Raw genomic sequence first — 26744 nt, 5'->3', positions numbered from 1 at the left:
CCCTCTTACCAAAGGCGCCAGGGTCTTGATTCTGCAAAAAAAGAATCAATGTGGCAGCAACACAAAGCAAGGAACAGGACTGTTTCCACCTTGAGGGCCATAGCTCAAGGATACAGGACCTGCTTTGCCTGCAGGTCCATGGTTTAATTATTGGCACCTCCAGCTGGGGCTGGGAGAGAGCCCTGTCTGAATACCTGCCAGTCAAGTATTGACGATACAGATGGACCAATGGGATAAACATGGTCACAGAATCAGTGTTTGAAGGGACCCTGCGAATCTAGTCCAACTCCCTGCAATGCAGGAATACGCAGCTGTACCATATGAGGATCGAACCTGCAACCTTGGTATTATCAGCACAATGCTCTAACCATCCGAGCTATTCAGGGCAGCTTCCTATGTTCCTATTGTACAAATACCCAGTTTGCACGACTGAAGGTCTCACCTTTAACCTTTGGTGTCTCCTGCTTTGCCTGAAACCCCGGAGAGACACTGCTGGTTAGTGTAGACGACACTGAGCTAGACAGTCCAACCATGTGATTCAGTATAAGGCAGCTTCCTATATCCTTTTTCTGTCATCTCTAATTGTAACCTATCTCGCAGGGTTGTTGCAAGGATAAAATGGGAAGGAGTAGAACCATGTTTGTTTAACACTTTAAGCTTCTTAGAGGAAAAAGGACGGGATATAAGCATGGAAAAGACCCTGATGTTGGGAAAGATTGAGGGCACTAGGAGAAGGGGACGACAGAGGACGAGATGGTTGGACAGTGTTCTCAAAGCTACCAACATGAGTTTGACCAAACTGCAGGAGGCAGTGCAAGACAGGAGTGCCTGGCGTGCTATGGTCCATGGGGTCACGAAGAGTCGGACACGACTAAACAACAACAACCTAAGCATAGTAGATTATTTACTCTGGTAATAAGCCATCTGCAGGGAGGTGGCAAAAAAAGCTGGCCTTTGTGGGTGGTGGGCAGGCATGGGGAAGAGGCAGGCAAAAGGCAAGCTGTTAAGACACATTTGGTCTGCTGTTCACTGTCTTTACCCTGGCCTCTTTACACAACCTGAGATGTGCGTTGTCAGAGCCCACCCTATTCATAGAACCATAGAATTGGAAGTGACCTTAAGAGTCATCTAGTCCGACCCCTTGCAATACAGGAATCTTGTCTGACCCAGAGTTCGAACCCACAACCCTGGGATTAAGAGTCTCATTCTCTGCCAACTGGATTGTGATTGCAATTGGTTTTAACTGCTTTTAAGTTTGAATTATTCCAACCCACCCTGGGACTTGCTGGTGAATGGCAGGCAATAAATTTAATGATGTTTGTGAGGAGGAGGAGGAGGAAGAAGACTGCTGAAATTCGTTTCAAAGCTCAGTTTAATAAAAGAGAACGTAAATTATTCTGCGATTTGAAATTGTAATACAAAATGCGGAAGAGGCTCAGGGTCCAGATGCATTATTTAACTGTCCAGGCTATGAATGGCTGCTATGGGGCAGCATCAGAATCAAAGAAGACAAAAAGCAAGGCCGGGGGGGGAGGGGAAATACACACCCCATTGCCCAAGCTGTTCCGTTTACCAAGACCTGAGCCCTTGCATCGACAATGAAAATAGGTTTCTTTACAAAGCACAGCAACAGTCCAGAGGCAATTCTACCCTCTGGAAAGACCACAAGCTCCCTCCCATATGCTCACCAACTGGAAGAAAGTGAAATTTAAAATTAAGGGGTGGTCTCTGTGGTGGCCTTGCAGACCTCAGGCCTACTTACTCCCTGTGCCAAAATAGCCAGAGAGACTTTTTCTCACAAAAAGTCACTTTCTTATTCACACACTCTAAGTTACCCCACACATTTACCAGTGGGGAGAGGCGGCCTCGTGCATTTTTTTGTTTCGTTTTTCTATAAAAGCCTAGAAAGCCTGTCCTGACTGCCGAATCTGATGCACGACAGCAACCATCATACGACGTGGAAACCCTGATGGGAATGGAGGAGAATTCAGTTGTGTTTTTAAATAAAGCGGACCTTGTCCCCCTTGAAGCCCAAGGCACTACTAGGCCCAATCATCCCACAGGCGTCCACCTTGGTGAAAATGGATTCAGGGGAAGAAGCCAGAATTGTGAGGCATCCCACCAGCAGCTGAAAGGCCCAAAGTGCCCATCTTGTAGGCCTGTGTGAGAAGGGACAGGCTGGGATGAGAGGCCCCTGCTACTCTCGTTGTGCTTTCTTCATTTTCTTCTTCTCCGATTTCACTACTGCGTCGTGAGCTTTCCGTTTCTCTGCTAGTTTGTTAGCCTGAGAGGGGAGAAAAAATAAAATGCATTAGTTCATGCCTCAAAAATCCAACTTTTTTTTTTTGGACACGTGGTATATAAAGCAGGGGCTGCCGACTTTTTGGGGTCAGTGGGCCCATTTGGAATTTTGAGAAAGGGCTGTGGGTGCCAGTCACAAAATGACTGGTGTGTGTGTGTGTGGGGAGTGTAGTGTAAGATAAAATGGCTGCCACACCTAGAAAGGCAAGAAAAGAGACAGAAAAACCAAAAGCCATGAGCACGGCCACCCCATTCCTCTATGTGAGGTTCGGCCACCTACATCAGCCCCCCCCCCTGCACTGGCTCAGAGAGAAGCTATTTGCAGCTCTCCTCCGTTCAAAATGGAAGGGAGGGAGGGTGTCCAATTCTGACACCCAGTGAAATATGGGCATGTTTAAAGAGGTGTGTTCAGTAAGGCAGGTGCCAAGTCAGTACAAACAGAAACTAAGCAGGAACCGCCAACAGTCTTTTGTGCATTGTGAAATTCTGATGATATGTTCCCCAGCTACTACAGGAGGCACTGATGGGCAGCCTCTGTGTATATCACAAGCGATTTCACTGAGCAAACACCCCTTTGCAGGCCATCGCCCTCTGTTAGGAATGCTTGGATTGGAACTCTCAAGCCAAGAAGACCTCGAGAATCAGGTTAATTTCTTGCAGAAGTGAAAGGACATGGAGAGATTTTTGCAGCGGCACTGTACTTTGGGTCACAGAGAGTGGCATACAGTTCATTGATTCTGCCTTGTTGTGGCTATGAACCAATGAATCTGCTCTCCAAAAGCAGCCCCATATTGAGCCTATATACTCTTGCTCAAGGCCTACGTCCGCCCCCCCCCCCAAATGACGTTAGGTCAATGCTTGAATTTTCAGCATCAGACAAAATTAAGCAACCTTGGCCAACCTAGTGCTTTCCAGGTGTCTTGGACTACAGCTCCCATCAGCCCCAACCAGCAGTCGTGATGGGAGTTGTAGTCCAAAACATCTGGAAGGCAACAGATTGGTCAAGTCTGGATTAAACCGTGTGTGTTGTGTTTCTTAAATTGTCCATCTCAAGAGACTGAATTTCCCCTTCTCCATCAGAATGTGGCACACTCGACTTCCAGTGCGGCAAAAAATGCAAAATAACAGAACAGGTATTAGAAGCAACTCCAGAACTGGCCAATTAAGTATTTTCCAAGACAGCAATACACACTCTCACTACAAAGAACTGAGCTCCAAGATGGCGACGTGAAGGGCAGCCTCGACTTGCGCTCCGTAAAGTTCTTGTTTTTATTTTCTGTTCTCTGGAGCCTCAAGGATGTTTCAAGGCGGTTTTTTATAATGTTTTATGGTCCAGGGCTCTCGTTTTTGCTCTTGCCACTCCTATAAATCTTGCTACTCCTATAAGTCTGCAAGACAACGCTGTAGATAAAGACTGCTAAGGAGTGAGTTGTTAAAGAGAGCTGTGCTCATTAATAGTGCAGCCCGCCTGCCCTGACTCTGTGGACTCGAGGAATTCTTTCCTCCTACCTGTATGTGTTAATATGAGAGGGAAGAAGCGCAATTAGGCAGCATTCCAACAAGGCTGCGAACACTGCTAAGAAACAGACTACAAAGAACTCATATGCCACCTATTCTCAGTAGCTAGGAGCGTCATAGCTTGGGCACTGGAGTCAGGAGTCAACATGGACCACTGCTACCAAACTGTATGGGAAACAGCTGAAAAGCTAACCAACAAATTGAAATTAGCACAGGGACAAACAAAAGAGGATGCCTTCACCCCGGTACATATACAGCCCAACAAGACACAGCATAAATCTCCCGACAGCGTACAAATCAATATGGCTAATTTGACCCAATTCCTCCAGTCCCCTCCCACAATCAAACAAAACTCACTGCTACTAATCAAATGCAAACCATCAAGCTCTGGGCTCCCCAACCTGCTGCACCCCCAATGAAAACAAATATATGAATAGATAACAAAACTATCCACGTGATGCTGAAACAAAACGGCATACTCACACTATGCAAAAGAAGGAAATAACACTACCCCCTTCTCTCCCCTACCTGTCTCCCCACCCCACCAAAACTCACCATACCTACGATAGCAATGACTCACACCAAATGTAACAGACCGGGGAAAAGACTCTATGAACTAAAAACAAGAGATGCTATATGGAGCACGGTTAGGCATGAAAATCTTTCAATAAAACCAATCTAAAGGAAGAAAAGAATGTGGCACACTCCACAAACTTAAGATCAGGAAAGTTTGTAGTGAGCACCAACTTTCCATCACTTTACTGTCTGTGTGGAGAACATTTGGTCCTCCAGTTGCTATTGGGACTACAATTCCCATCATTCGTGGCCACTGGGTCAAGCTTGCTGAGGCTAACAGGAGTTGTAGTTCAATAACCTCTGGCAGGCCAAAGGTTTTCTATGCCTGCTTTACTGAATGCCAGACGTTGCAGAGGGAGAGCTAGGAATGCCTCAGCTAATACCCACAAATGCACAATGGCAGAAGCAGAGAAAAATGTGGCCCTCCACACATACAAGCCGCTTCACTCCCTGCAACGGCACTGCTGGATGCGTGACTCAGGATATTGCTGCAGCAGAGTTCAATATTTATTTTGTAATGTTTAAGGAAGGCGGGGTGTGTGAGAGTTGAGATAAGATCACAACAAAGAGGCCACTCTGGTGGCACAAGCTATGGAACCAACATATAAAGTTTACAGCGTGTACAATATTAAAAGAAAACATCATGAAAATGACGTACCGCTGGTACCCGACACCAGTCAAGTTGGCGAAAATTTACAAAAATAAAAATAAAAAGTGTTGGAAATGTAACCAAAAAGATGGAGAAATATACCATATGTGGTGGCAAGGTGAAAAAGTAAAAACATTTTGGGAATCAATTTATAACGAGTTAGAAAAGATGTTAAAATATACATTTCCCAAAAACCCAGAAAGCTTCCTATTAGGACTAATGGGAAATGAAATAAAAAAAGAAGACCAAAGATTATTCATCTTTGATGAATGGCAGCCAGAATGGTGTTTGCTCAAAGATGGAAAGCAACAGAAATTCCAACAATTGAGGAGTGGAGGGTCAAAATGATGGAGTACTCAGAGTTAGCTAGAATGACAAGAACAAAAGGACCAGAAGTTCCAAAAAGATTGGCGTAAGTTTGTAGAGTATTGTAAGACTATAAAGACACTAACAGGATTGACATAAAACCTACAACAGAAACAATATAGATATATTTAAAATATGGTAATGTAATTGAGAAAATGACAGAGATAAGGATGAAGAAAGCGCGATATATATGATGATAACTTAGAAAACCGAATTGGTGAAAGGAGGTGTTCGGCAGAATAGAATGTATATAGTAAACAGTAATAGAAATGTAATAGATGAATTGTTTATTGATGATCATTTTTCTTTTCTGTACTTTGCAATTTTGTGTTTGAGAAAATAATTAAAAAAAATTTTTTTTTTAAAAAAAGAGGCCGCTCTGGAAGGATTAGCCAATACTGTTTATAACTTGAAATTAACAAAAAACGCTAGTGACTGCCTGTTTTGTTAGTTTAAAAAACATCTATAAAATTAAAATAAATTCAGCCTGCCTTCCTCCTGTGCCTTGCAAGAGCTTTATGTGTGGAAACAAGGAGGGTTAGCTTTTTACAGCCTAGAGTCGAGCATCGCTAATGTGGTTGTAGCCAAGACAGTGCCTTCTGGATGTTGCTTGACTACAACTTCCATCATCCCTATCCGTTGGCCATGGTGGGGCTGATAGGAGTTGCAGTCCAACAACATATGGAGGTCACCATCTTGGCTACTCCTGTGCTAATGTCTGTAGATCCAATTGCTGTTCAAGGCACATGACTCACTTGAGGAAAGGGGGTGAAATTTAGGCTGCATCCAACAAATTGCTGTAAGCCTGTTTGTGCTATAGCTCAGCGACAGGGTATCTGCTTTGCACACAAAGGTCCCAGGTTCAACCCAATAAATCTCCAGGTAGGACTGTGGAAGATTCTGTCTGAACCCTAGGAGAGATGCTGCCCACCAGTGCCAACAATACTGAGCTACATGGACCCTTGTTCTGACTCAGCTGACTACGGCAGCTTCCTATGTCCCTATTTAAATCAGTCTTTAATTTGGAACACGAGGATCGGGATATTACTTCATTTCAGGGAAGAGCTGTTGTGCAATGGTAGAGTATGTTCTTTGCATACAAAAGATCTCAGGTTCATTCCACCAGCATCTCCAGGTAGGCCTTAGGAGACCCATTTGCTGGTCAGTGTAGACAATACTGCAAGGCGCTCTATGTGGGGCTACCTTTGAAAGTAACTTGGAAACTACAACTAATCCAGAATGCGGCAGATAAGACTGGTGACCAGGAGTGGCCGCCGAGACCATATTACACCAGTCCTGAAAGACCTACATTGGCTCCCAGTACATTTCCAAGCACAATTCAAAGTGTTGGTGCTGACCTTTACAGCCCTAAACAGCCTCAGCCCAGTATACCTGAAGGAGCGTCTCCACCCCCCTAGTTCAGGCCAGACTCTGAGGTCCAGTGCCGAGGGCCTTCTGGCGGTTCCCTCCCTGCGAGAAGTGAGGTTACAGGGAACCAGGCAGAGGGCCTACTCGGTAATAGTGCCCGCACTGTGGAAAACCCTCCCATGAGATGTCAAGGAAATAAACAACTATCTGACTTTTAGAAGACATCTGAAGGCAGCCCTGTTTAGGGAAGTTTTTAATGCTTGGTGTCTTATCGTATTATTAATATTCTGTTGTGAGCCGCCCAGAGTGGCTTGGGAAACCCAGCCAGATGGGAGGGGTACAGTCATACCTCGGTTTAAGTACTTTCAGTTTAAGTACTCCACGGACCCGTCTGGAACACATTAATCCACTTTCCATTACTTTCAATGGGAAAGTTCGCTTCAGGTTAAGTACACTTCGGGTTAAGTACAGACTTCCGGAACCAATTGTGTACTTAAACCGAGGTACCACTGTATTATTATTATTATTTATTATTATTATTATTATTCAGGATGGACCAATGATCTGATTCGGCAGAAGACAGCATCTTATGGTCCTAAGGACTGCACAATATGACTTCCTCTGCCTCCCCTTGCCCTGTGTTCTTTTCCCCCGCAAAGCTGCTCCAGAGAGGTCGGAGGAACCCCTAGATTCGAGGGGGACAGGGTGGGGAGAGGACGTCCCATGGTGGAGGTGGGAAACCTAACAGAACAACTTCGTAGGACCCAACTGCACTTTGAAGAGGCAGCATTTTTTTAGGCCCACCACAGCAAGAGAGCTCAAGCCCAGGACAGGAAATAGCAGCCCCTTGTGACAATACCTCTCGGATCTTGCGCCTCTTCCCAAACATGATCTTCTGGTACAGGTACTTCTCCCGCTTCTTCATCATCATGATGGCCAAGCGCTTCTCCTCACTCTGCTCCTCTTGCGCCAGCCGCTGCTTGTCCTCTCTCAGGACTTTACCTGCCGTCACCTTCACTGGGAGGGCCTGAGGGAGGAGGAGGAGGAAATCACAAACTCAAAAGGGCAACCCAGAGGCAGGCAAAACTTTCAGGAAACAATCGTGCCTCTCTCCCCACCTACCTTGCTCTGGGTCCTCTGCGCTTCCATCTTCTTCAGCTTCCCCTCATCTTCTTTTTCAGAATCCTCATCCTCTTCCTCCGAGACTTCTGTGGCATCGTCACTCTCTTCCTGTTCTTCCGATTCGCTCTCTTCTCCTACAGGAAGGAACCACCTCGTGTTACCTTTCGTGAGCGCCACACAGGTAAGGCAGGCTTACAAGAGGAAAGCCCCTCACCATTCACGTCAGAATGGAACACGTCAGAATAGGAGTCCACAGACAATTCCAAGGATCTTGAACCTTGGCCTAGAGCATAGCTGCCAAGTTATCCCTTATTTTAAGGGATTTTCCCTTATGCTGAATAGGCTTCCTCGCAAGAAAAGGGAAAACATGGCAGCTATGGCCTAGAGAGCACCCTCCCAAAACCTGCACCCTACACATATTGGTGGACCAGTTTCTTGAGGGGTTGCCTGACCCCATAGGTGCCCAATTGACTGGTTCAATCTGCGGAACCAACACTCATTCTACAGTTGTAAGAAATCAATATTTTAGTGTGGCAGCACCTAAACTTTGGAACTCCTTGCCTATTGACATCAGGCTTCCCTGTACTCTTTGGTACCTGCCTTAAAAAAACATTTTTGTTTAAGAGAAGTCAGAATGTGGCATATTGACTAGTAGCAACAACTACTACTACTGCTTCTTTTATTATTTATATGCTACCCATCTGACTGGGTTACCCCAGTCACTTTGGGTGGCTCCCAACAAAATACTAAAAGCACAGTAAAACATCAACCATTAAAAACTTCCCTTCTGTTCTATTTCTTTTTAGCTATTGTTGATTATAAATAATCTTTTGAGTATGCACAGATAACTCAGTTTTTTAAAAAACCGTTATTTTAAATATTCTTTTAAATGTTTTTTGTAAACCTCCTATTAGAGGTTTCTTACAATCAAGCGGTACAAAAAAATTTGTTACTTAAAATAAAATGATGGGAGCTGTAGTCAGGAAGCATCTGGAGGGCACTGTTCTCGTCCACACTATTTTTATTTATTTACTGAATTTATATCTCAACCTTCCTCTCAAAGGAGTCCAGGGAAGCCAACAGACCAACAATTCAAAAGCAAAGCAAAAACACTCCAAAACAAATTTGAAAATTCTAAAAGCAGATTGCAATTACTGTAAAAACATCTGAAAGCAGTTCTACGCAAAAACATCCTTCTAGCAAGTGATCTTGGGGTTGGCAGGAACAGTAGAAAAAGAAAAGAAAAAAGAAGAAGTAAAAGACCCCTGGACGGTTAAGTCTAGTCAAAGGTGACTATGGGGTTGCGGCGCTCATCTCGCTTTCAGGCTGAGGGAGCCTGTGTTTGTCCACAGACAGCTTTCCAGGTCATGTGACCAGCATCACTAAACCACTTCTGGTGCAACGGAACACTGTGATGGAAACCAGAGCGCAAGAAAACGCTGTTTACCTTCCTCCCACTGCAGTACCTATTTATCTACTTGCACTTGCATGCTTTCGAACTGCTAGGTTGGCAGGAGCTGGGACAAAGCAGTGGGAGCTCACCCTGTTGCAGGGATTCGAACTGCCAACCTACCAATCAGCAAGCCCAAGAGGCTCAGTGGTTTAGAGTGACCATAGGAACAGTTTTCTTCAGCCACCAAATTTATGGGTAAAGAGGAATGCTTTCAAATTCCTCCTGAAAGCTAATAACGATGACGATAGGTGTCTCTCACTAGGGAGGGAATTCTGTAACCAGGGAACTACCAATGAAAAGGCCCTGTCTGTCGGAATATGCTCCTTGGGGGGGGGACAGCAGACCCCCAGTACCTCTGAGCGTATCCAGGAAGGCACATTTCTGGAATGGCATTCCCCTTCATTCCAGAGTGCCTCTCTGCGACACTCCTCCTTGGAAAAGTGCACACAGATCTTCTGGCATTTTGGAGCAAGAAGAAGACATCCGTAGGTCTAAACTATGTTTTATTCACACTATATACAGAGGATCCATAATCACATCTGTGTTCTCCAGCTCAGGCACAACAAGACTGTTGCATATAGCAAAACTGAACGTAATATAACTGTAATGGTGCTGTTGCGGCTACTCTTGAGTAAAGACGCCCAAGTCCTCTCTGTCTTTAAGAGTTTTATTGTGCATACGGTAGTATTTACAGTGCAGAGATAGCAGAAAACATGACCTCTCGGTCACTCGCAGAATCCGGGAATGGACGTTTCCTGTTACGTGCCCAGCATAAGAGTTTGGGCACCCCGAAACGCCTCCTCCCGACCTTACGTTTGGTCGTGCGCCTTAATTTGGGCGCCGGAAGGGGCTGCCTGTTCCCCTCCACCTGTGGGTCAGGGCGTTGCAATAGCTCTCTAGCATAGCCGAGCCCTGACTCCTCCAACTCCTCAACTTCCTTATTCTCCCCACCTGACCCACTGCTGCTGCTCTCACTGGGCGAAGTGCTGGTCAACAGGAGAGGCGGAGGCTCCCTGTACGGAGGTCCCCTGACAATAACAATAACACGCTCAGACGGAAGAGATAAAACAGTCTTCCATTCCCACACTCTTCTCAGACTTCTCATGTGATTTATACCAATCACACTACCCAGCGTCGGGTACTCAAAATCCTAACACTGTCAGGGGTCAATGCCAATCAGGCAGCCCCCAGCGGTGGCAGCAACCAACAAGGCCTCACCTGCCAATCGTAGGGTCCGATCTACAGCACTGATTTTCAAGCATGGGGGATCCTTAGATGTTGTGGAACTGTTCCCCCCCGCCTCAACACTGACTAAGCTAGCTGGGAATAAAGGGAGTTGCAGTCTAACAATGGCAGGGGACCCAAGTCTGAAGAACCATTGTCCACGGTTCACGGAGCATCGCGTTACCTGGCTCGTCGCCTCTCTGCAAGGCTAGCAGCTTCAGCTTCTCTGGTGGGATGTAGTCCCCTTCCTTCTCAGTCACGAACGGTGAGAGGTGAGGAGGCAGCAAGACGCCGAGGAAGTAATCTGCCACCGGAAGGCAAAGCTTGGCGTTGACTGAATCGAAGACCCACTGCGGCTGGATGTAATACCTGGGGAGAAACACAAGCCCAGTCTCTCGAGAAGCAGAATGGACAAGTGATCTAGAACCCGGTGGATGGAGGGAATCTGAGACCCGTGATCTCGCTGTGAACCTCCAAGCCTTTATCCGAGAGGCAGCCAACCAGAGGCTCACCAGATGTTGTCAGACTACAATTCCCATTATCCTTGGCAGGACATGCTGCCTGGGGCTGATGGGAGTTGTAGTCCCGATCAAGAGACTGCTGCACTCACCTGCCTATCACTTGCTTTTCCAGACCAGGCCGGTCGACGATTTGATGGGTGATGGTTGGGTCCGTCACGTCATAGGTAGAGCCAATGCAAACAGACTTGTCCCAGGACACTTGGCCCCCAAAGCACCTGCCAGAAAGGGGACAACGACACACACACACTTGAACCAATCAAACAAGAAAACCAAACCTTACAGCACAAACCCAACCATGCTTGCTCAGAAGTAAGTCCTACTGAATTGCTTGCCAGTCTGCTTCTGTACACAATTCAACTGAGGTCCCATTCTAAGGGCCTTCTGGAGGTTCCCTCACTGTGAGATGTGAAGCTACAGGAAACCAGGTGGAGGGCCTTCTCAGTAGTGGCACCCTCCCATCGATGCCAAGGAGATAAACAACTATTTGACCTTTAGAAGACATCTGAAGGCAGCTTTGTTCAGGGAAGATTTTAATGGTCGATGTTATATTGTGTTTTATAATACTTTGTTGGGAGCCGCCCAGAGTGGCTATGGCAACCCAGTCAGATGGGCGGCACATAAAATATAAAATCATTGTTCTTCTTCTTAATATTATTATTTTAAAAAGGTAAAGGTAAAGGACCCCTGACAGTTAAGTCCAATCGCAGACGACTCTTGGGTTGCAGCGCTCATCTCGCTTTACAGGAGGAGGGAGCCAGCATTTGTCCGCAGAGAGTTTTTCCAGGTTATGTGGCCAGCATGACGAAGCCGCTTCTGGCACAACGAACACCGAAACCAGAGCAGCGCACGGAAACACCGTTTACCTTCCCACCAGAGTAGTATCTATTTATCTACTTTCACTTTTTGGTGTGCTTTCGAACTGCCAAGTTGGCAGGAGCTGCGACCGAGCAACGGGAGCTCACCCCGTTGTGGGGATTCGAACCACCGACCTTCTGATCGGCAAGCCCAAGAGGCTCAGTGATTTAGACCACAGCACCACCCGCGCCCCGTGTCTTATTGCAGTGGTACCTCTACTTACGAATAACTCTACTTATGAATGTTTCCGAATGGAGCTCCGTCCGCCATCTTGGATGCGGTTTAGATAGGATTTTTTCTACTTACGAATTTTTAGATAGGATTTTTTCTACTTACGATTTTTTTCTCCCAATGCATTTCTATGGGATTCGACTTACATTTTTTTTCTACTTACAAATGTGTGTTTGGAATGCATTAAATTCGTAAGTAGAGGTACCACTGTATTAATACTTCTTAAAAGCCCGAAATGCCTACGGCCCCAAATATCATAAAGGCTGCTTCCTTCCCAACAGGCTTTCTTGGGTGTTAAGATCAGCAGAGCAGGCCCTCTTGGCAGTTCAACCACTTTCAGAAGCTGGGGCAGAGGTGGTATGGGAAAGGGCATTTTCTGTGGCAGCCCCCAAGTTACAGAACTCCCTCTTGACAGACAGACACCTGGCACCTTCAATGTACAGGCTTTTCCGCATGCGTAAGATCTATCTCTTTAACCTGGCCTTGGACACCAGAGGTGTGTGCTTTCAGGACCCGTTTTATTCCTGTGATCACAATTTGTTTTAAACTCTTTTTAAAGGAAGGTTGCGTTTTAAATTGCTGCGACCTGCCCTGGGACTTTTAGTTGAAGGGCAGGCAATAAAACGAATAAATTATTGGAATAACTCAATGGGGCTTAACTCCAGTTAAGTGGGGCTAGGGCTGCAGTCTTAGCCCTTAAGCCTGGAATGAGGCCAGGGTTTGGGGTCCTTGCATGTAGACTCTGTCCTCTCCCCACCCCAATAGGGCCACCAAAATCCAGCCGAACTACCAAGGCCTGGGTTGCACCTGGCAGAATCCCCAGAGTCAAAAGCCCAAGACCGTGCTACATACCGGATGACGAAAGCCAGAGGCTCCCTGGGCACCTCCCTGTTGAGGAAGAAGCGAAGGCCTTCAAAGAGCCTCTTCTGCTTCTCCAGGGCCTCCTGCTCCTTTTTCCGGGCCTCCTCTTGCTCTGCACTCTCCTGGTGTAGGGGGGAGAAAGGCACAGTGAGATTCCCTTCGAAGCCAAGCTTCCCAAACTCAGTGCCCTCCATACATTTTTGGACTATGACTCCCATCAGCCTTGGGAGGTAGAGCACAAAGCACCCGGGGGCATCAGGTCAGGAAAATCTTGGGTGACTTCTTCGTTAACCTGAGGTGAGCTCAGGAGAGCTCTCCCATTTCAGGTACCCACCACCACGGCTAAGAATAGCTACAGTCCAAGAGAAGAAGAGTTTGGATTTGATATCCCGCTTTATCACTACCATAGCTGCCAAGTTTTCCCTTTTCTTGCGAGGAAGCCTATTCAGCATAAGGGAAAATCCCTTTAAAAAGGGGATAACTTGGCAGCTATGATCACTACCCGAAGGAGTCTCAAAGCGGCTAACAATCTCCTTTCCCTTCCTCCCCCACAACAAACACTCTGTGAGGTGAGTGGGGCTGAGAGACTTCAGAGAAGTGTGACTAGCCCAAGGTCACCCAGCAGCTGCATGTGGAGGAGCAGAGACACGAACCCGGTTCCCCAGATTACGAGTCTACCGCTCTTAACCACTACACCACACTGGAGAAGCCCCTCCAACTTCTGGCTTTGCCCTCTCAGCCTCTCTGCAATGGGCTGGAGCGGCAACTTATGCTGCATGGCTTCATTGTTCCCACAAAGGGCCAGTGCCCCATTCCCAGGTGGGTTTTTTTGGGTGTGGGAGGGGTGGATCTGTGGAGCCCCCCCCCACTCTATAGCTCCAGGCAGAACTTACTTCCTCCACAGGGAACTCATCCACGACTGTCTCGTCCTCTGGGTCAGGTGCCACCACTCGGGCCAGGCTGGCACTGAGAGCCGACAGTTTCTGATGGGAAAAAGATGTCCAGCAATTAACAGATACTTAATTGTGAACTGGGTGCAGATGAAACAGAAGCAGAGGTGGTCCACTGTTTTGATCATTTGGGGCAGGATGTAAAGCAGAATTAAGAGAGTGGCCAACAGAGGCAGGAAATCAAAGGGTTTTGAGGAAGTAGTAGTAGTAGTAGTAGTAGTTCCACCGTAGTTGAAATCATCACCATCTATTTATATGCCGTCCATCTGACTGGGTTGCCCATCTGACAGCCTCCAACAAATAGTAAAAACACAATATGACATCACACACTTAAAAATTTCACTTGACACCTATCCGGACCTCTCTCCAGGCCTGACCTTGTTCCATATGCCCTGAACTGCGATAACGCCTCTTATGCACTTGTCTGGATGGGCCTCTGACTTTTGGATGGCTGAAATGTAGCCCACTGTGCAAGGGTAAAAAAAGGGACCCATTGCCCTGCCCACTTCTGCCTCTGGCCCCGCCCACCACTGATGTTTGGCCCCTGGAAAGTTACTCACAAAGGAGTGTGGCCGTCAGGATGGAAAAAGTTTCCTACCCTTTGTGTGCACTTGTGACACTGCCCTACACCAAGTGTTGGGAAACTTTTCCAGCCAGGGGAACTGCAGGCCTGCGGTGGTTGGGGCCAGAGGTAATTGGGGGGGGCATGAATGTAAACACTGGTCTTCAATTGGTGGGTCAAGGTCCGATCCAAGGTGGGTCACAACAGGAGCCCTGCCGTCATGCAAATATATGGCAAAAGATTCCCTGTACTGGGAAGTTTTCATTTTTGACTTAATGTTTTAATATGTGTTGGAAGCTGCCCAGAGTGGCTGGGGCAACCCAGCCAGATGGGCAGGTCGTAAATAACAAAAAAATATTGTTGTTGTTATTAAATGGTTAAGAAACAGGTCCCCAGAAGCATGTTTGGGTTAAAAGAGAGTCCTGGGTCTGAAAAGGCTGAAGATAACCTGGCTCACAAGGTTGGTTTCTGCACACAAACACTCAGTATCCTCTTTGCAGGCAAGTGGGAGGCATGGTTGGAGTTCAAGGACACATCCCAGCCAAACGAAACACACTCTAGGAGGGAATGAAGTGGGGCTGTTGTGTGTGGCTCGGAGCGCGTCTCAAGGGCCAAGGTGGAGCATATCCTGGAGGCCCGCATTTGCCCTCCATCCAGACTGCTGTTCCCCATCCAAGGCCCAGACGGCTGATTCTTCGGCACTCCTGCCCACTCACCTCCAGGTAGCTCTCCGAGTCCAAGGCATACACCTCCCCATCCTCTGGCGTCAGCGCGGACAGGGACTGGCCTTCAATCTGAAAGACACACAGATGCAGGGATGACCTCCTTCCTCAGAATCAGTTTAACAAGAGAACATTCCTGCCGGCTGGCAGCCCCAAGTCCATCTTCAGGGCTTTTCTGCCTGTAACCCGCCATCTCTCTCTCTCTCTCACACACACAACAGATTTTGGTCTGCTGGGATGTGGGACGGGGCCTTTTCATGACCGGCACCCAGCATTACCCTCAAAGTTGCCTGATCTTTCTCTCTCCCCATCCCTTCTGTGCTTTTGTGACCAGTTCATTTTTCAGGTTTTTTGTCATTCCTTTTAAGCGACAGGTCTCTTGCTTTAAAATCAAGGTGGTCCAATGTGATGACGGCCGAATCAAAATTTGATGCCCCCGCACTGCCTTCCCAAAGCTAAGTAAGCAAGATGCTGGACTTTGGGAAGGAGGCATGAGGGCTCTGACAGGGTCCTAGAGCCCTCACCTCCTTCTCAAAGCCCAGAGTCTCACTTAGCCAGCTCTGGGAAGGCAGCATTGAATTTTTGCCTCACTCCCCCGCCCAACCTCCACTTGACAAGGCAGTGCATGGCCCACAGGTTCCATGTCCAAAGTTCTCTTGTGGCCTACATGATATAAATATTTTGGCTAATGAAGGAATAAAAACCTTACTGCACTAAGCTGGCTATTGGGCTGAGGGTCATGAAGCTCACTGGGTCACCTTGGCCAAGTCACTGCCTCTCTCGGCCTAATCTACCTCACAAGGTTCTTGCATGGATAAAATGGGAGAGGGAGAGCCACGTACGCCAGCTTGAGTCTCAAGTCCCAGGGATTTCCCCTGCCCTCCAGTTTTTCCCCTCAATTCTACAGAGTGAAATCCTCACCTTTGGAGGGTAGTGCAAGTTGATGGACTGGTAGAGGCGGAAATTAATGAAGCCCACGAGAGTGGTGTAGAACTCTGTGAAGGTGGCCATGACTCTGTAGTCCACGTCTGTTGGGTGCTGGGAGGAAAGAGGGGTGCTGATTAAGCCACTGTCACACATACACGCACACACACACACCCCTTTCAAAACACCCAGTTCTACTTCCATGTAGAAGTTTTCTCTAGTAACATCTTTACTTTCATAGCTCTACGCAGAGATACAGAATGTGCTCCTGCAGGAGCCAGTGACGGCCAACAACTTGGATGGCTTTACAAGAGGAGTAAATACAATCATGGATAGAGCTATCAATGGCTATTAGACATGGTGATGATGCTCTGCCTCCACAGCATAGCTGCCAAGTACCCTGTTTTCCCTGGGAAACCCCCGTATTTTCTAACCGTTTCCCGCAGGTGTCCCGAATGGCAAAATACCCCGGATTCCCCCGGATTACGGAGCTCCTGCCGGCGGCCATGTTCTTCTTGTGCCGCGCCAGCACCGGAAGTCGCTTCTACGCACTTCCGGACATGCGTAGAAGCGACTTCCGATGCCGCTGTGCCCATTTCCAAAATGTCCGCAGCGCCAGAAGTCGCTTCTACGCACTTCCGGACATGCGTAGAAGCAACTTCCGATGCCGCTGTGCCCATTTCCAAAATGTCCACAGCGCCAGGTGTCGCTTCTACGCATGTCCGGAAGTGCGTAGAAGCGATTTCCGGTGCCGCGGCGCTGCTGATCCTCGATTTTTCAATCCGGAACTTGGCACCTATGCTCCACAGCTAAAGGCAGCAATGCTTCTGAATACCAGTTGCTGGAAACTACAGGAGGGAAGAGGCCTCTTGTGCTTGGCTGCTGCTTTTGGACTTCCCTTTGGGGTGTCTCTGCGGGTGGAGAGATCATCATCTCCCTTCCTCTTCTCCAAGTCTAGTTGCTTGGCTTTCTCAGCCCAACTGCAACTCTCCCCCTTCCGCCTGAAGCAGAATAATCTTTGTTTGCATCAGCCACTAGCCATAGCAATAAAACAAAATAAAATGTACTGAAAACAGAGGTAAAAGCTTAACTATAGAAAATACATTTTTGGGGGGGATACATCAATAATCAAATAATAGATCTTATTCTAATTGCCCCCGCTAAAAACCTTGCAGTTTTTGCTGTCACCTGATCATCTTCATCTGCTAAAAGAAAGGACACAGTAGCAATGGTTGAGTGACCTGGCATGGACAATAATAGAGGGGTAATAACCTCACTCCTCAAATCTTTATACAAGCCAGAAGCACATGAGCCACTGACCCAATACTGCCATCTCTGCAGGGACGTAAGTGTTTTTCCAGAGGAATTTTCTGAAATCAACCCTCAAGTACAGCCAAAGGGAGTATATTCAATCTTGCGAAAGTGAAAGTGTGCCTGTATTTTGGAATTGTTAAATTTTACAAACAGGGTGCCAAAGTGTCAGAATGACTAGATGGGAAATAATCACACCATGGACAAAATTTCCTGATTGTGGCCAGATTATTCTGTGTCGCTCGATATCATATAGGCGCTGTCTAATTGAATTATTTGCTTTATCCCCCTCTTGCCTGCTTGCCAACAAGCAGCACCTGTTATCCAAGCGACCCCTTTAACAAGCCGTGGTTGTATATGTTGCTATTGTATCTGCAAGGTGCATTAAGGCATAGCCTGATGGGAAAAGCAACAGATTAAAGTTATGCAAGCCAACGGACAGGGCCAATTGTGTCCAATTAACCAGCTGGGTCACTTCTGCAGTGCCCGTTTTATAAAGTTAATGATTCTTCGACCCAAGGGAAGGTCAGCTGGAATAACCAAGAACAAGAGGTCAACGTGCACCGTGGGCAAAAGGAGTCAAGGACCAGTTCATAGCCTCCTAGTTCCCTTTGGGCAGCCAATGGGGACGAGGAGGTGGGCCAAGGCACAGCCAGGGCGCCATTGACTGGAGGGTTCTGGTGGCCTCACCTCAAAAAGGAGATTGCAGAAAAGGGGAAGCAAAATGATCCCCCACAAGAAGAGGTGGCAGCCAAACATGACAGGCGTTCATAAAATTATGCACAGCATGGGGGAATGGGAGGAATAAAGTTTTTTCTCCCTCTGCCACAAACACTGGAGCTTGTGGACCTGCAATGAAGTGGAATCTTGGAAGATTTGAGGACAGATGAAAGAAAGGAATTCTTGTCCCAACCAAAGAAGAATGGCAACTTCAGCTGACAGAATATGTTCAGCTTACAGACTTAACATATAGAATAAGAGAACGAGAAGAACATACGTTTAGAGAAGACTGGAAAACGTTTATTGAATATACGGGAAATAATAGTGTAAAGCTGAAAACGTTGGCAGCATGAAGATAAATTCAACAGCGTAAATAAGTTTTAATGGATGCAATAATAGAATACTGAATGGTTTAGTTTTTGTAAAATATGCAGGGATTTACCATGGAAAGAGGAGAAGGGAAATCCTTGATATTTTAAGGATGTTAAAATGAGTATTTTAAATTGAAAAACAGAATATTTAATAAATATTATATAATAAGGAAGGAAGAAAGGATTTCTTCACACAGCACAGCTGAGCTATGGAACTCACTCGTGCAGGAGGCAGCGATGGCCACCAACTTGGGTGGCTTTAAAAAAGGAGTAGACAAATTCATGGTAAAGGGAAAGGGACCCCTGACCATTAGGTCCAGTCGTGACGGACTCTGGGTTTGCAGCGCTCATCTCACGTTATTGGCCGAGGGAGCCGGCGTATAGCTTCCAGGTCATGTGGCCAGCATGACAAAGCCGCTTCTGGCGAACCAGAGCAGCACACGGAAACGCCTTTTACCTTCCCGCCGGAGCAGTACCTATTTATCTACTTGCACTTGATGTGCTTTCAAACTGCTAGGTTGGCAGGAGCTGGGACCGAGCAACGGGAGCTCACCCTGTCGCAGGGATTTGAACCACCGACCTTCTGATCGGCAAGCCCTAGGCTCTGTGGTTTAGCCCACAGCACCACCCGCGTCCCATGGTAGACAATGACTATTAGCCACGATGGCTATGCTCTGCCTCTATGGTCGGAAGCAATAATGCTTCTGAATAGCAGTTGCTGGAAACTGGAGGAGGGGAGAGAGCTCTTGTGCTCAGGCCCTGCTTGTGGATTTCCTACAGGCATCTAGGTAGCTACTGTGAGAACAGGATGATGGAGTAGATGGGCCACTGGTCTGATCCAGCAGGACTTCAGCCCTAGCATCATATGGGCATGCTGACTGGGGCTTATGGGATTTGTACTACAAAGTATTTGGAGGGCACCAGGATGGGGAACGCTATCCTAAACCTTGATCCATTGTTTAGGACTTTAGGAAGTCTGGCACTCCTTGTGCGCAAATCACAAGCTTGCTGCCTATCATTTGAGATCAGATCAGAAGAATCTTTATTTGCCACTCAGCCATAGCAATAAAATAAAATGTACAGAAGATTAAAAAATGCACTGATCTGACCATTTACGATGGGTGATTAGATTTTCCTGTACCTGATCAATATTAAAGACCTTTTTTGTTTTGTTTTGTTTTGTTTAAAAACTAGGTCACCTTTTAAGTCAAAGTTTCCAAGGCAGCCTAACAAAGGCAACAAGGAGACTGAAATCACCAAGAACAAATCGGCAGACAAAAACTAGGAATAAAAATAGCAAGGTGAGAAAGAGCAGAAATAACATTATCCAGGAGAAAAATGATGTCATTGTTGTTGCTGATAAAATTTCCATGAGATTTAAAAATAATAATATTATCAATAATATTATATTAAAATAATTTCAGTTATAGAAAATGAAGCGATGAAACAGAAAAAAAAGAAAGGGAGAAGAAATGTTTAAAAAAAATGTTAAGAAAGATATAGTATGGAACTTACAAATAGGGGGAAATAGCTACCAAAATTGAAAGATTTGTCATAGGAAGTTGAGTAAGATCCTTGGTCCATCTATTAAGCTTAATACTGGCTATACTGACTCAGCTCTCTTGACTTTCAGGAAGGGGGCATTTCCAGCCCAATTTGGAGATGCTTTTGGGGAATGAACCAGGGATCTTCTGCATGCAAAGCAGGTGCTCTGCCAGTGAGCTATGGCCCTTCCATCCCATGATACTGAAGGGGTCAGTGCCTTTGTTTTGCAGGGAACGGCAATGAGATTAACAAAATTATCCCAGGGAATCTTGCCCCAGTACTCACATTGTGGGAAAAAGCGTAGGGTGTTATCCAGGTGACAAGCTGCCCCATCACCTCTGCCTGGTAGTAGATGCCTTTGATGGACAGGAACACCTGGCAAGGGGAGGACAGAGGGTGGTTTCAGGTGGAGAATCAACACAGAAGACCAGTGCAGGTGAAAAAAGCCTGGCCACTTCTCTTATATTGCCTTCTTCAACTTGGTGGCCTCCAGATGTTCTGGACTACGACTCCCATCAGCCCGTCAGGGTTCAGCCCTGCCCAGACCTCAAACCTGCAGTCTCTGCAGGAGGAGGGGCAGGACCATGCAAAGCACTGCCCGTGACCCTGGGAAGCAATAACAGCCAGGTATCTCTGTTCCAGGGGCTGGAGGTCCCTACACCGGGTGCCTGGTTTCCTGGCTGTCTCTCAGACTGCTCTCCAACACTCCATCTCTAGCTAGCTGCACCTAAGTTTACTTGGGAGGAGGAGGAAGCACAAAGAAACTCCTGCCAGGATCAGCACTTGAGCAAGAAAGAAGTGGAGCCTACAGTTCCTTTATAAAGCCCCCCAGGCTGAGTTAACTGCATTGCTGAAGCAATGGTTACTTTTCCGAACTCTAGATCAGGGGTCAGCAAACTTTTTCAGCAGGCAGCCGGTCCACTGTCCCTCAGACCTTGTGGGGGGGCCGGACTATATTTTGGGGAAAAAATATGAACAGATTCCTATGCCCCACAAATAACCCAGAGATTCATTTTAAATAAAAGGACACATTCTACTCATGTAAAAACACCAGGCAGGCCCCACAAATAACCCAGAGATGCATTTTAAATAAAAGGACACATTCTATTCATGTAAAAACATGCTGATTCCTGGACTGTCCGCAGACTGAGAAGGCGATTGGGCCACATCCGGCCCCCGGGCCTTAGTTTGAGGACCCCTGCTCTAGATTAACTGGCCCAGAGAAATCAATGCTTCCTCTCTCCCCCTTGCCCCACCAAAAGAAAAATTGACATTAAAAGGGAATTATCAAGCTCTGCCTGCATGGATGTGCTCCCAAGCAGCCTCAGCATCACACAGTCACACTGGCTGCAGGTGATGGGAGCTGCAGTCCAAAACTTCTAGTGGCCACCAGGTTGGCCAAGGCAGTGAAAGAGCGCTTAAGCCAGCCAGATGTTTTTAGGCAGCAATTGTTAGGATTCCGTTCCACCTTAAGAGGAACAGGCATGTAAACTGTTGCTGTGTGTCACATGATTGTATACTTCCGTTTTGTGCTTATTGTACTGCTATACGCACTTGCTTTTGCTATGCTGATGAAGAAAGACACGTTTGGTCTTGCTTCTGAGATGCTCTGAATTAACGCTTGTAAATATGCAAGAGAACGTTTCTGTGTCTCCTCTTGTTGCTGCTGCTGCTGCCAACCACGCTAAACGCTGGGATGGACTCTGCAAATAGCGCGTTCAAGTTCACAGAGAACTTGGACCGATTTCAGTTGGCTACACCGGAGAGAGAAGACACCCGGCAAGAGAGACCGGGGGGTCCAGAGGCTTAGATCTTCAGCATGTATGCTAACAGCAATGGCCATCAGCACCGGCAAGCACAGCCCAATGGGACCAAAACATCTGGAGGGCACCAGGATGCTGAAGACCCTTCTCTCTAAGGTTACCCAGCTTGATGTGCGTTGATCTATCTGAAATAAAGCCAACCCCTTCCTGGATCCATAACTCCCCATAGCCTCTCTCAGCTCACCTTGCGCAGAGAGCGTGAGCAGATGACGTAGTTGAGAAACTCCACGGTGAGGCGACGGCACAGCTGGATCGTCTGAACGTGGCACTTGCCAGTACGCGGGAAGGTGGCAAACAGGAAGCACATGGAAAGAGCATCGTCAAGGTCTCGTAGGGCATCAATGAAGGTCGGGTACCTGCAAGGGGGAGGTGAAGAACAAGACCATGCAACTCACACAGCCTTAATCATCCCAGAGTGCTTTATAGACAACCGGACTATAGTCAGCTTGCCCTGTCCCCATGGGATCGGATCCCCCCTTCTGCTGGGGATGAAATTGAGGATCAGAAGGGGAATTGCATGTAGGGCCAGCCCCAGTGGCACATCCATAGCATGAGCTCTTGGCCAGAAGGAACTGCACTGCCATCTCCTGGCCCTCCTGTGGCCAGTTATTTGGAACCCCATCGTGGTTCCTCTGCAATGTTCTCCCTGTCTCTTACCTCTCCTTGACAATGTGGTCCAACCTATATCCGGGTTTGTTGTCCTTCAGCCGCTCCACAGTGTTCCATTGGCTCTTCCCGTACGCTTTGCGCAATTTGCGGACAAACACCTTGCAGAGAAGAAAGGTTTCAGAGACAGGCGCCCTTGCCAGCTCCCGGCCGCCCAGTCTAGAATTCCCTGACCTAGCCTGCTGCCCACCAACATTTTATTATCATCCTCATCGCTACAGATTTAATAATCACCTTCTTAACCACCGTCTCAAGGCAAGGTAATTAAAAAACACGAAAACAACAAAAACATTTTAAACAAGACTAAAACCCTAACAAGGTTTGGTAAAGACTCCTTTATGCAGCTGGGAAAGCCCAGTCAAAACAAAATGTCTCCAATTGTTTCCAGAAAATGCAGTGAGTGCCAGTTGTATCTCAAGTCCCCTCTCTCGCTTCTACAGCACCCAGTCTCTTTTTAGGTGACACATGCTGACATTAGCTTCCCTGCCAGAAACACTAATGGCTGATAAACTTTACACAGGACAAAACCAAGTTTGATTTCATTGGAGGAAACTGATATTCTATCACGTAATACATCTCATTAGCAACTGGGCTCAGTATCAAGTCATTAAAGAAAAGGCAGTGATGTGGGATGTTTCAGTGCTTTGTTTTTTCCGTGGAAAATATTCAGTTGTAGAAGTTCATTTGAAACAAGGAATGAATGAATCCCAACTTCAAATACAGTATCAGGCACATTTGGCAGTTTCCAAATTTGTTTACTTGCTACAAGCAAAATAAATAGGCAGAATTAAATCACTCAGAATATTTCCGGATACTTAAATCCCCTAAGGAAGTTACTCTTTCAGAAACAGTAGCTTTAGTTTGCCTCGATGCATTTTTATTCTGCTGTTCAGTGATGTGGGTTAGCCAGGAAATTCTGAAACAGAATTTTTTCCTTTGCAGTTCAAAATTTTCTAAAAAACCCAAATCGCTGAACAGGAAGAACAAAATGGATTGCAGCTCTTGAAAGGAAATGATAACTCCCTTCCTCTAATCCGTCTCCAAAGTCAGCTCTCTAAAACTGTTTCAGGTGGTGATATTAAATCTAATGCTTGTGATTGGCTGCAGGATTCCCTGGGATCACAATACCTTATATTCCCGGAATTTGTTGACAATGGGCTCATGGAGGAGAAATTTTATGTCTTTCAGGAGGTAGAAAGTCCTGGCAGCAGTAGATCCTTTGTTCACCTTCTTCTTATGTTTGGGCTCATGAGGGTAAATCCCTTTTAGGATGCAGAGTCGCCTGGAAAGGGCAGGGGTGGGGAAGAGAACAGATGTCTTGTCGGTTTCCCCTTGGCCAAGTTAAGGCAACATAATGCACAATGTTATTCACTGCGAAGCTATCACAGGTCAGAACTGTGTATCTGAAGAAGTGTGCATGCACACGAAAGCTCATACCAAAATATAAACTTAGTTGGTCTTTAAGGTGCTACTGAAGGAATTTTTTTATTTTGACAGGTCAGAACTGTTAGCAGTCACCTAAATAATGCAGACGGAGTCCACAGAGAAGAGAAAGTGATAATACTTGATTGGGTAAACTGAACAAAAACTGCGTATAACTTGAGGAGACATAAACAGAGAGGTTTTGTCTCATTTACAAGCCTTGTTCATAGCAGCTAAAGATACAGAATAAAACTTCCTCTGAAACTACACAGCCAGTCAGGAGGTGAGCTCTCCATGCCAATCTGAGTGGCTGCTGGGTAACACCACCACCCTCTAACTAACTGTAAACAGAATTAATTACAGGTAGGTAGTCGTGTTGGTCTGACGTAGTCAAAACAAAATTAAAAAATAATTTACAATTTTTAAAAAAATTCCTTCCACCTAAGTGACCAACTAAGTTTTTCATTGGTATGAGCTTTCATGTGCATGCACACTTCTTCAGATATGTGTAAACAGAATTAACCCTTAGGTTATTAACTGAATGGTTCTGCTGTTATGCTTCCGACAGGATACTGCTGCCACCACCACCAAAACCCAAAGCCAAGAAGCCAGTGCGATAGGGTCTGCTATGACTCCACCACCAAAACACTGGCCCTGACATAAGACTCTAAGAAAGGCCTGCTGAATCAGGCCAATGGCCCATCCAGCCCAGCTGCCTGTTCTCTCTGTGGCCAACCAGATGCCCCCAAAGGAAGCCCCCTAGCAGGACTTGAGCACCAGAGCACTCTCTTCTCAGACTGCAGAAGAAGAGCAGAGTCATTGTGGTTAGTAGCCACTAGAGAGATGCAAACAGAGATCCAGTGGCATGTGTGTACACAGAGACCCAACTTCACCCCTGCCAGGCAGCATTGCAATACTCAGACACTCCTGCCACACACATGTATCAAGAGGCCACAGCAAGCTGGTAAGTGATGACTCCTTTCCTTACCTGAAGTCTGCAAGGCTCAGTTGCAACTTCTTCCGGGCTTTGTTCCTGGTAATATAGTTGGTGGCAGAACCCCTCTCGTACTTTGGGATGAAAAGAGAGACAACACTTAATATATGCCCTTCCACGAGTTAAACCCAAAGAAAGAACTGAGTGGCTCACAGGGAAGAATTAAGAGTATTAATTTAAAGGCAGGTGATCCTACAGTGCTGCCTTCATGCCTAGACAGTAAACAGCTAAGACATAGGAAGCTACCTTGAACAGAGCCAGACTGCTGGCTCATCTCTAGCTCAGTATTTTTGACACTGAAGAGCAGCAGCTCTCCAGGGTTTCAGGCAGGGAGTCCATCCCAGCACTGAGATGCCAAGGACTGAACCCAGGACCTTCAATGAGTTATAGAAGCTGCCTTATACCATCTAGTTCACTATGTATTTGTCTGCACCAGCCTTTCTCAACCCTGGGTCCCCAGATGTTGTTGAACTACAACTCCCATCATCCCCAGTGAGAAGGGCCAGCAGCCAGGGATGATGGGAGTTGTAGTGTCCAATAACATACGGGGCCCAAGGATGAGAAAGGCTGGTCTACACTGACTGGCAGCCTACTCTTTAGGGTTTCAGGCAGGGGACATTCGCTGCCACACCTGGAGATGCTGGGGGACAAGCCTCAAACCTTCTACTGTACAGGGAAAGCAAATGCCCCCATGGCACTTCCACCAAGAGTGGCCAATAGAAGAGTGACCCGAGTTGGAAGTCCAGCATCTTGAGATCATCCCTTCGGCTACTCCTGCCCCAGGGCACGGGAACATAAGAAGTTAACACATCCCGAGTCTGGCCACTGGCCCACCTAGCCCAGTAGCGTCTACACACGAACTGGCAGCAGCTCCTCAGGGTTTTTCCCATTCCTATCTGGAGAGACTATCAGACGCTGAACCCGAAACTGGGACCTTCTGCATGCTACGGCCCTGCCTCACCAGAAGGATAGTTTAAAAAACAACAACCCGCAAGCCGCCGTGTATTAGGTAGCCAGTTCCGGAAGTAACGTGTTTCCACTTTGACACGTTACTTCGCTACACGGGAAAGCAAGCGCCATCCCCCTGGGCCTGCCTTAAGCCACGCGGTACCTTCTTTTTCTCCACGCCGCCCATCGCTGTCGCCTCTCTTGCCGCACAGCCGACACTCACGTGGCGACTCTCGCAGGCTGGCCAAAGCGGGCTCCGCCCACTAAATGCGTCACCGCTCCTCCTCCTCAGGGTGTCCACGCGGCTGCCTGACCGGGGACCAACGTCCTGGAGTTACGCCCGCCCGGCGGCGTGTCACCGGCCAAGCGAAGCGGATAATGAAGTCGCTTAGTTTCAGTCGCCACGCCGGGAAGCTCTCCGAGCGGCAACGGTTTCGAGCAGGCATATGTTTGGGCACCTTTAGGAGGGCTTTAAGCAAGACCGAAGCCGACCTGGGGGACGCGGCGCATGCTGGGGGATTGGATGACTATGATAGAGGCCTAGAAATAGAAAGGTTTCATGTGACATAAAGTCGGGTGTCTAGAGATAGGAAAATGTAGACTGACACCCAGGGCTTAACTTTCGGTTCTTGTGTGCATGCAGGTTCAATTCCCAGTGGCGTCTCCGGAGAGGGCTGGGCATTTCCCCTGAAGAGCTGCTGCCAGCCAGTGCAGACACTACAGCAACCAGTTCAATAGAAG

At 47.1% G+C, this 26744-nt stretch overlaps 1 protein-coding gene across 1 annotated transcript; it reads right to left on the bottom strand.

Annotated features, from left to right (window-relative positions):
* Positions 1 to 1354: 1354 nt before the first annotated feature.
* Positions 1355 to 26224, bottom strand: PES1 (pescadillo ribosomal biogenesis factor 1). Its single transcript, XM_035098780.3, has 15 exons — positions 26167 to 26224; positions 25050 to 25129; positions 23768 to 23921; positions 22631 to 22740; positions 22158 to 22329; positions 20436 to 20525; positions 16201 to 16317; positions 15274 to 15351; positions 13939 to 14028; positions 13037 to 13167; positions 11188 to 11313; positions 10762 to 10946; positions 7901 to 8034; positions 7638 to 7805; positions 1355 to 2284 (listed from the first exon to the last, which is right to left on the bottom strand). Exons 1-15 carry the CDS (start codon positions 26188 to 26190, stop codon positions 2198 to 2200), a joined length of 1746 nt encoding a protein of 581 aa, XP_034954671.2. The 5' UTR covers positions 26191 to 26224; the 3' UTR covers positions 1355 to 2197.
* Between the last annotated feature and the right edge of the window lie 520 nt (positions 26225 to 26744).

The sequence above is a fragment of the Zootoca vivipara genome, chromosome 16 (assembly GCF_965207765.1).
Source record: "Zootoca vivipara chromosome 16, rZooViv2.hap1.1, whole genome shotgun sequence".
NCBI classification, from domain to species: domain Eukaryota; kingdom Metazoa; phylum Chordata; class Lepidosauria; order Squamata; family Lacertidae; genus Zootoca; species Zootoca vivipara.
Note: the sequence above shows the minus strand (reverse complement) of the source record. Positions and strands in the feature narration are given on the sequence as shown.

What these genes read in the sequence shown, in the direction of transcription:
- PES1 (XM_035098780.3), bottom strand. Translation starts at nt 26,190, where the DNA reads ATGGGCGGCGTGGAGAAAAAGAAG. An exon ending in GCTCACGCTCTCTGCGCAAG is followed by an intron (nt 20,526 to 22,157) that starts GTGAGCTGAGAG and finishes TCCCCTTGCCAG; the next exon opens with GTGTTCCTGTCCATCAAAGG. An exon ending in GAAAAGCAAGTGATAGGCAG is followed by an intron (nt 10,947 to 11,187) that starts GTGAGTGCAGCA and finishes GTTTCTCCCCAG; the next exon opens with GTATTACATCCAGCCGCAGT.